This window comes from Hirundo rustica, chromosome 26 (genome assembly GCF_015227805.2).
Source record: "Hirundo rustica isolate bHirRus1 chromosome 26, bHirRus1.pri.v3, whole genome shotgun sequence".
Taxonomy (NCBI): Eukaryota; Metazoa; Chordata; class Aves; order Passeriformes; family Hirundinidae; genus Hirundo; species Hirundo rustica.
In genome coordinates, this window is record NC_053475.1 from 412,008 (window position 1) to 422,188 (window position 10,181).

General features: G+C 50.4%; 1 protein-coding gene across 1 annotated transcript in view; it reads left to right on the forward strand.

The window, feature by feature from the left end:
- ELL (elongation factor for RNA polymerase II) overlaps positions 1–8,888 on the forward strand; it is a 42,567-nt gene extending 33,679 nt beyond the window's left edge. The window contains exons 6-8 of the mRNA XM_040086669.2: positions 2,207–2,331; positions 5,462–5,561; positions 8,270–8,888. Of these exons, the coding sequence (XP_039942603.1) occupies positions 2,207–2,331; positions 5,462–5,561; positions 8,270–8,815 (771 nt within the window). The 3' untranslated portion in view covers positions 8,816–8,888. The remainder of the gene's footprint in view (positions 1–2,206; positions 2,332–5,461; positions 5,562–8,269) is intronic.
- Positions 8,889–10,181: the final 1,293 nt, after the last annotated feature.

Below are 10,181 nucleotides of genomic sequence, written 5' to 3' on the forward strand. Positions count from 1 at the left end.
TAAAAACAAGAGTTCACAGCTGCCACAACTCCTTCCTTCCGTAGATATTTTTTAATCCCAGAGCCCTTAATTTCCCAGCAGCTTCTTTTGGAGCTCTTTTCCCCCGTTCCATCGCTGAGTTTCAGAGCAGAAAACTCCGTTTGTGAGGATCAGTGTTGAGGGATGCTCTTGCCCCAGCCCTGCTGGGGCTGAGCGCCGGTTCGCTGTAAACGTGCTGCTGGTGAAGTTAATCCCTCCCAGCCCTCCCATCCACGGGCAGACACAGAGCAGCTAAAAACGACAGGCCGTGTTAAAGCTACGCAGCTAAATCTGTCTAGGTGTGGGTTTCATTGTGCTCTCGCATCTCTCGCAGGACTCCGTGTTCCTGGCGGCCTTTTTGCCTCGTTTTGCAAGGTTTCTATTTTTGGGAGGGCCGGGGTGGAGCTTGCAGAGCCCCACGCGAGCAAAACAAGGAGGTGGCAGCTCTCAGCCTCTGTGCAGAGAGAGAAAAAAAATCCAAGTTGTTCTTCCCAGGCTCCAGGAACAGGCAGGAAACAGAGAAATTCTGGGAGAGTTTTGGGGTTTTTTTGGGGTATTTTTTGGTAAAGGAGAACCTGGATTGGCTTTTGTCTCCTGGGTGTGTTTACAGGGATACCTCGATGTAAAACACAGCTCAAATTCTTGTTGTATTTTGGCTTGGAAAGCTGACAGGACTGAAAGGAAAAACAAAGTGTTTGTCATGTAAACCGATAACTGGGCTTTCTATCTTTCGCTTACCAGGAGAGTTTGCCATGTTGGTTGTGCAGCCTTTTGCTCTGAAATTCCTAGATTTTTAATACTTTAAATATTAGGTTGTAGCCTCCCTAAAGCAAAAGCAGAGGAATCAGTGGCATCTTCAATTCATTCAAGACTTCCCAATCCTTTGCTTGTTTTTGAGGCATTTTCCTGCTGTGTGGATAATAGAAATCCCTGAGCACAGCCACGTCCTGAATGGAGAACAGTAATCCCTAGGCAGATGCACAAGATCTCCACACACTGAATAAAAGCATTTTCCACTTTGGAGGGGCGCAGTCCCCGAGCTGAGGGGCTCCAGCAGGGAATTTGGGCTGCAGCTGCCGGCTTTGCCTGGCTGTGGCCAGAGCATTTGGCACCTGGGCCTCCTTATCCCTCTTGAAAAACACATTGAAGGCTTTATTTTCATTTGAAACTCGCAGCGCTCTGCAAGCTGAGGTTGCCCAGAGAAGCTGCCCCATCCCTGGGAGCGTCCAAGGCCGTGCTGGAGCAAGCTGGGGTAGCGGAAGGTGTCCCTGCCCTTGGGGTTTGGTGGAACCAAACGATTCCATGACGCTCTGGATCGCCCACGAGAGCTTTGCTCTCTGAGAAAGCCTCACTGGGGCTCTTTGCTTTGTGCCAGCTCCGGGTTTTTCTGCTCTTTACCGACAGCAAGAAGTTAAATTTTTGGTCAGGCCGTGGAAAGGCTGATCCGTGTGGGATAACTGTGTCCCAAGTTGTTTCCGTTCGAACCCAGCTCTGCCCGTTCCAGCAGCGTTTCCTCTCGGTGCAGGGTTTTGTGGGGGTAGGGTTGGATGAAAGAAATGTCAGGCAGCTGCTGGTGCCAGTGTGCTGAGCTCCCTGCAGCGCTGGAGCTGGAAATCCACCTCCTGTTCCTGCCCTGCAGAAGTTCTCCAGAAAATCCAGGTGATCCCAGGGCATTCTCCTCACAGCTCCCTGAGAAAGCAGCTCTCTGTTTCGTTGGCTCGTTAGTGAGAAATTATCTCCTGGCAATTGTTAACCAAGTTATCGCCCCGAGAGTTCCTCTTTGGCCATAAACTGCCTGGTTTTGGCTGTGGGACAGGTGTGATAAGTGTACTGCCTGTTCCCATTAAGGCTTTTATTTCCAGGTGTTTCCATCAAGTGCTGTTGTGCTGGTCCAGGCTCCCCAAGCTGAATAATCTCTTTTTAGAGATGACTTATTTCCCACTCAACTGGATGTGCTTTAGAAGCTCATTATGAATTATTGCAGCGACAAGGCGAAAGGAAAGGCACAGTTTGATTAAAGAATCTTAACAATAAGGAAATGAAATATTAAAGTCTCTCCTTGTTCTCTGACGCTACTAACAGCTGCTAAATCCGCTCAGATTTTTTGCCTTCATCTTAGCTCTTGTTTGGTCGAGGGCGTGAGAAAATGAAACCCTAACGATGGTTTTCCGAATTCCTTCTGTTCCAGGTGGCAAATCTGAGTGCCAAGGACAGCACTTTCACACTGAAAGATTGTGTATACAAAGAGGTGCAGAAGGACTGGCCTGGCTACTCAGAAGGAGATCAGCAGTTGTTGAAGAGGATCCTCGTTAGGTAATTATCCATTTTCTTCCCTCTGATATAATTATCCATTTTCTTCCCTCTGATATCATCCAGGGAATCCTGGGCCAGGGAAGGTTCTGTAAATCAGGGTGAGCAAGGTCTGTAAGTTGAGTGTGTGACTTACTTTGACGTCATTTTAAACTGTCCATCGCCCAGGGATGAACTAAACTTGAGTATCCAGGTGGATCCACTCTTCACATCATCCTGGGCTCTCTTTAAATCATGAAAGGCAAAGCTTGAGGGAGACCTGGCTGGGAGCAGAGCTGGTCGAGTTAAAACTGCTGGTCCAAAATCCCGGGAGATGAGTGGATTAAATATCTCCAGCTCAGCTCTGCTTTGAAACTCTGCTTCCTTTTCCCCACATCTTCCTGTTCAGGCTGAAGTGTTTCATCCCTAGATCTGAGATTTGAGTGAGCTTGTGGATGCAGGGAAGAGTAGGAGGTTGTTCTGTAGGGATCCATCCCTTAGAACTCCTCTGGAGTGTGATCTGTGTTCCCTCCTGGAGCAGCGCTTCACACACTCACTTCATCCTTCGTGCTGAAAGGTTTTTTCCCCTCTAGAGATATTTTCCTTAGGGTGAAGCCTCCGTGCTTGGAAGCTTCTGGCTGGCAGGGAAAGAGCCCAAATCTCTCAGTTTTGCACAGAATTCTGCTCTGGGTGTTGATATTTTTCGGTGCCTTGGTACAGATTTTGTCACGCAGGCGGAGTTTTTACTTTATGCTTTATTTTATTGCATTTTTGGTTAAGCTGAAGCGCAGCTCTGTTTGAGCACTTCCCATGATTTAAAAGCACAATTGACTCAGAGATGAGACTTTTTTAAACCCACAGAAAACTTGCACTCCAAATGCTTTGAAGTGCTCAAGGAGAATCAAAACTCATTTAAACGGCCTTGATGTGAAATTATAATTAAAAGGAAAAAAAAATACAACTGCCACGCAATCTTGATGGCTTTCAAAAAAAAAAAAAAAAAAAAAACAAAAACCACCACAATAAAACAAACAAAGCACAACAATAAAAAATGCCAAAGTGAATTTCTCCCTGTAGAAAAGCCATGTTTACTGCTTTTTCTAGAATCGTGGCATTCACTTGGGCAAGGGGTCTAAAAATAGACCTTGGGAAGGACGTATTCAACTGTACAAACAAAGCCCTGCTCAGGCAGTGCAGGTAATGAGGCTCCAAAACGGAAAAAACCCACGTTGGGTTGAAGACAGGAGAAAAACAGGCGCAGAAAAAGGGCCCAGGAGGCAGCTAGACGTTGGGATTTGCATCACCAAGCGATTGTTCCAGGCTCTCCTGGATTTCAGGGCCACTGAGTGCCCCAGCAGCTGCAGTGGTTAACACACGTGCAGATATTGAAGCTGGTTCTAAGAGGCTGGGGTTAATCCAGCCGGTTTTTTTCCTCCTTTTTGATGTTTTCCACGCCTCTGTCACCGCTGGGGAGCCGGAGCAGCCTGGGCTGTGGAAGGTGTCCCAGCCTGGAGGAGCTTTGAGATCCTTCCAACCCAACCCATTCCAGGATTCCCCAGAACCTTTCCTCTGCTGATCTGGGTGCTTTCAGCACCCCTCGGATCCAGAACTGGCCTTTGGGAGATGTGACAGGCTCGCTCAGGCTCGGGGAGCAGCCCCCCAAGAGCCGCTTTCACGGGGGTGTTTTTGGGACATATCGGTGAGCCCGTTTTCACAGTCCCCAGGTCCTTCCCTTGACTGGGTCTGTGGCTGCTGAGGGTTGTTTTAAATGAAATTAAACAGTGGTGACACTGCAGATGTCTAAATATTGCTGCAACGCGGCCCAAGGTTCAAGCTGAGGTTAAAATCTTGTCAAGTCCTGGGCGTTATCTCCGAGATAAATCTTCCCAATGGGTAAGGGATATGAGTGAGCTTTAATGCTGATTCCAGCTCCTTGTGGGAGAATTTAAAGGTGGGTTATTGCAGCTCCAAAGCTCCTGACAAACTGACTGCAGGGCTGCTTTATGAAAACCTTTAACCCTGAATTCTGGATTGGGGTGTTTTTTTTGGTTGTTTGTTTTTGTTTTGGTTTGGTTTTTTTTTTTTCAGTTTGCCAGCTGCAACTTGATGCAAGAGTAGGGGGGGGGGTTTTTGTTAGGTTTTTTTTTTCTGGGTGATTAATTGAGGGGCAGTCTGGTGTCAGAATTGTTGGGCAGAGCTCTGGTGGGCTGGGAAGAACACTCTGAGATTTGCCGAGGAGCAGAGACCCAGCCTGGAGGGGAACTCAGGCACTCGAGGATTCTAATTGTACTTTTTGTTGCTGCAAAAGGGTTGGGTTTTTTTTTTATTTATCCAATACCACAAATACAGCCCAGAGTAGCTCTGTTTTGCATGATGCAACTTAAAAGTATTATTGGGAAGCCTAAAATGTAAATCCTGGCGGACCAATAACACCTCAGCAGTTCCTGTTACAATGCTGCTTTTCCTGGACCCAGAGGAGCTCGCTGCTGAAAGGGCTCCTGTTGCCATAAAATGTTGTTTTAATGATGTTAATGAGTGGGAGAACTTATTCCTCAACGCCTGAGCTTGAGTTTCAGCCCCTCTTCAGTGGGCTTTGCTTTCTGAGTTGTCTCAGGAAGCAAAAACCCAGCAGGAATTTGTTTAATTAGCGTCTCCCTGAGCTGTGTTTCAATCAGCTGCGTTTCAATATCTGATATCCTTTACACCTTAAAATTCAATGCTGCTTTTTACTGATCTCCACGTGAATTATGTTTCTGAGGCTGGAATTAATTTGTTTTCATTCTTACGTCACCAGTTCAGGAGAAAAAAAGGTAAAATTGTTGAAAAAGGAGTTCCAGCCTCAACAGGGAATCCTTTAACGTGTCCGGGAGCTCAGCCTTGCCCTGTTGGTCCAAGGCATTCCTTCCCATTGCCAAAGAACCACAAAAATCCCGGGGCAAAAAAAAAAAAAAGGGGCGAGGAAAAGACGAGGAATTCCAATTTATCGTTGATATTTTCCCGCAGTGGTTTCTCCTTCCCAGATTTTGCCAGAGCCTGCCCGCGCTCCTTCACGGCCCCTTCCAGCAGAGTTTTGAGGCCCGGAGGAGCCGGAGGTGTGCAGTGCCAGCTGTGCCCTTGGCACGGGCTGTGAGCAGCCCCCCGTTGTGTCTTGCAGGAAGCTGTGCCAGCCCCAGAACAGCGGCGGCGCTTTCCAGGGAGAAGCTCCTTCGCTGAGCCCTCCGAAGGACAGCCTCAGCTCCAGCTCTCCCCCTCAGGTGGGTGATTCCCCCTCGCAGCCCCCGTGCTCCCGATGGATTCGGCTGCTGGCCGTGGCTCCAGGCTGAGCTGGGCCTGTCTGCACCCTGTAATCACCTGCTGCCGGGTCAGGAGGTCCTCGGGTTTTTATTTCTGTTTTATTAAGTTTGGAGTCTCGCTCTGGCTTCCCTCAGCATCTGTTTCTCCTCTGGACGTGGCTCGGCGAGGGCCTGTGGGGAGGATCTCTGAAAATGAGGCTCAGGTTTTGTTTTAAGGGCTGAATTCCTTCTGCAGTGCCTCCATCCCTCCTGCAGTTCCTGGGAGAACGAGCTTGTGTTTTCCTCATTACTAATAATTGAGTGGAACGAAGCTGTAATAAGCAGCTCCCGAGTTATTAAAACCCTTGACCTTTTGCAGCCTAATTGCCGTGACAGATCAGGGGCAGGTTGGGCTGCTCCTGCCTCAAGAGATGCCAGAGCAGGGAGCTGTGAAAAGAACTTCTCTGCCTGCTTTTTCCATGACCATGAGCCCCGCAGGAGCCGCGTTTGACGCCTGTCGAGCGGAGCCTTGTCCCCGCTTCTCCCAGTATCTCCCAGCATCTCCCAGCTCAGGCGCTGGCGTTGTGAAATGTGCTGCCTCCCCTTCCTCCAGTGTGGGTCAGCCCAGACAAGTTGAGTATTTATTCTTCTCCTGCCAATGGAATGTGTAATGCCTGCTTGTCTGGACAGACGCACCGAGGATTAGTGGCAAAGAATATTAACAGGTAGAGGAATTATGTGCTCTCTGGCACTGAGAGGGAGGCAGTTCCCTGCTGGAGAACGAGGACTGTGTAACTCGTTTGCCAGGTAGCTGATTCCAGAATCCTCTCCTGCTCTGCTGTGGGCACGTTCCTGGTGAACGAAGAGCGATCACCTTCGAGTTAGCTCGGAAAGATCCCGGGCTTGTGTCTTTTCTTTTTTTAAGGTTGAAAAAAAAATCATCTCGTTTCTTTGGCTGTCCGTGTTTTAAAGATTCAGAGGTCTTCAGGGTGAGGTTTTGATCTCTCAGAATGACCCAGTTGAAACTTTGGGTGGTGGGTTGGGTTTAGGAAAGGCTGGTGAAACAGGGACAGCCCAGTGTGGAATAGAAATGTTTCCAGCACGATTCTGTCGTGTCAGACAGCAAACCGCAGCATTGTGAGCTGTCACTTTTTTAATGCTCTCTGGCTGTAGTTTCTATTTAGAGAAATGGTTTTTAATGGGTGCAGTGCCAGCAGAGGATTGGGATCTGGTAGGCTGGAATGCAGAATATTTTAGGAAAGTTCAGCTGTGGAATGAGGGTGAGGAAGACTGCTGCGGTAATTCTAGCAAATGGATGTGTGTAACCCTCCTAACCAGAGAGATGAGCTCGGAGAAGCTGATATTTGTTGTTTTTACAGAAAAGGTTGTAAAATCTGGCCGAGTTTTCAGCTCTGTCACTGTTCAGAGCCCTGCAGACAGAGGTGGCCCCTCCCTGGGGAGATGGACACTGGGAGGTGATGTTGCCGAGCCGGTCCGACGTGCTGGCCTTGCCCCTCGAGCTCAGTGGCAGAACCAGCAGCTCTTCCTTAATTACCTTGACAGGTGGAAAGAATTCCTGGCACTGAGCAGTGTCCTCAAGACCCCTGAGTTAGCAAAGGGAGAGAAAACCCAGGGGGAAAAGAGGGAATGGGGGCTGCTCCAGCCAGCATCCGGCTGCGTTTTCCGTTCGCAAACGCGCCGCGATCCCGCCTGAGACAGAAAGAAAATAATGGCTTATCCAAAAGAAATACCCAGAGCTATCGCTTGTTTTCCTCCGGGCACGAAATCGTCTTTGGCTCGGAGCTGTGGCAGCCCCGGAGCTGCCAGGTGGGCGCACGCTGAGGGCTGGCACGGGCTGGGCTGAGCCTGATGGATGGGTTCTTCCATGGAGCAGCTCTTCCAGGCTGGAGGCAGCTGGGAACCGCTTCCTTCTCTGCCCTTCGCTCAGAAAAGGGCTGCTCAGGTCACGTTGGCCCCTGTGCCTTGGTTTTTCAGATGTCCCCTTTCTGCCTGAAATTCTGAGAACTGAGCAGCTGGCGCTTCCTCCCCTCTTCCGGGCACTGCCTCGCCCTTGAGAAGGGGAAGGAACCGGGAAGGGGGTGAAGCTCTTGGCCACAGAGCTGGGAATAAAATGCAGAACTGGGGAATCCCTCCCTGCTCCAGAGGGCTGAGCACATTTTTCCTTCACAGGAAGGAATTTGGGGTGCTCAGGACAGATGTTTTTGTCACGGAATGGTTTGGGTTGGGAGGGACCTTAAAGCTCACCCTGTCCCACACCTTCCACTGTCCCAGGTTGCTCCGAGCCCTGTCCAGCCTGGCCTTGGACACTTCCAGGGATATTTCCGCTCTCTAACTGCCTGGGACAGGGGGGGAAGCTGCAGGGTTTGAGTTCCAGAGGGCTGGGTTGGAAATAAGCTGCAGTGAGCGCGGGCTGGGGGCGGCGTGGGCTGCGTGTGGATAACGAGGGAGGTCAGGAATTGCTGATGGGGATTCTTTAAGCTGTCCCACCAAACTGTGGGCTCTGAGAAGCAGCCTGGGATGGATCAGCTGCTGTTCCCGGGGATATTCCCTCCTCCCTGTATTGCACCACCACCTAGTGGTAACACCCAGCTCCACTTCCACACCTGCAGCGCGATTTATTCCTCCTTTTTTCTTTTTTTCCCCTCCCTCCCTCCCTCCTTCCTTAACAGAAACGATCCCAACCTCCGGAGTTCATCGACCCCCTGGCCAACAAAAAGCCCAGGATCTCCCATTTGGCTCACAGGACCCAACCCACTCTGAACGGGAAGCTGAGTTCCTCCAACGGGAAGGACAGCCTGGCCCCCCCGGCGCTGGCCCCGGCGCTGCCCGAGCCCGTCAGCTCCAGCTCCTCCCTGCCGGCCCTGGAGCTGCCCCCCAGGCCTCACGACCCCCTCTCGGATGTCAGCAACGACCTGACTCACAACGGCAGAGACTGTGAGAGCAGCACGGAGCCTCCCGAGAGACTGAGTCACCCCCTGCCCACAGACTGTGCCCAGAGCAGCAAACACAACTGCGGCTCCTACGTCAAATCCAAGAAAAAATCCAAAAAGCACAAAGACAAGGAGAAGGAGAGGAAGGAGAAGAAGGGCGAGGAGAAGTGCAAAGAGGAGAAGCAGAACTGTGAAGTAATAAAAAATGCTGACTTAGTTAGTGTTCCCCAGGAGCAGGTGCCAGGTGAGTGGGGGCTCCCAGGTGCTTTGGTGTTGGCCGGGTGAGGTGCCAGGATTCCCTGCAGGAATGGGCGCGACCCAGCTGCTCTGGGGACCCGAATTCCAGCGCTGTCCTTCCCCCCGAATCACCAGAGGTGCTTCCTGTCCGCAGAGGGGGTCAGGTTTTTCCTGTTGGGCCTCTCGTGCCGTTGGGAGCGTGTCACGTTTCTCCCGGTTAAATTAAAAGCCGGGATGACCCGTGGGGATGAAAGGCTGGGAGCAGCGGGAAGAGCAGCGCTTGTGTTGTTGGCTGTTGTGATGACTGTTGTTTGGGTTTTTAATGAAAAGTTACTCACAAAAGCTTTGTCATTTTGGCTACAAAAGAAATGCTAGATAAAACCCGGTGATAAATGCTGGTAAAGCAGCGGAGAAGCAGCTCTCCCAGGCTGGAAAAGTTTCCTTACACCCCACTAGGGCTGGGGATCGATTTATTCAAGGACTGACAGGGCAGTGAATCTCCACTGAGGTGGGATGGAAGCGTTTTCCATGAAGCCACTGTTTCAAAGTCAGGTCTGTGTACTCTTAGAGAATATTTCTTGGCTGATCCCATCCATTCCTTTTCCTGCTGCTTCCACGTTTTCTGCTGTCTGTTACAGCTCCCCAGAGCACTGGGACTTTTCCCTACAGCCTCTGGGAATAGCTGTCAAATTCCTTTTTGCATTTTCCTTCACCCTGTTACTATTTTCTACATTCCCCTTCCTTGCTTGGTGCACGAAAATCCTCCAGGTTTGGCTTCTAAAGGACAATATCCTGGAATGGAGACTCATTTGGAATGGGTTCCTGGAGAGGGGTTGAGCAGGTCCCAGCCCCCCCTGTCCCCACAGGCTTTGCAGCAGTGACAAAATTCATTTTTGATGGCTCAGCAACGATTCCTGAGGACAGTCCCTGGGGCTCATGGGTGTGTGGCGCTGCAGAACTGAGAATTCTTCTACTTTGGTGTCAATCCCAGGTTTTTTCTGGGAATGTTGTGTTTCTTCCACGTTGTTTCTCCTTCCCCGTGAGCCTCTGGAGGGGTTCTGGAGAGACACTCACACATCCTCTCTTTTTGTCTTATAAATACCCAAACACCCCAAATTCTCGGGAAATCGCCGAGCCTCCTCCACCCCCTTTTCTGCTTCTCTTTCCTGTTTAATTCCTGGATTTTTGTTGGTTATTAGGAGCTGGGTTTGGTTCCTGCTGCTGTTCTGAGGTGTAACAAACCCGAGCTGTCCTGGGAGCCATCGCAAACAGGATGTGGTCAGTCCTGCTTGGATCCTGGACAGGCAGAACTGGGACATTTCCTTCTGTGCCTTGCTGTGGGCAGCACCAGCCTCATCCTGCTCCTTCCCCAATTCCCCCTGGAGCTGTAGGGAAGCAGAAAACCACTAAAAAG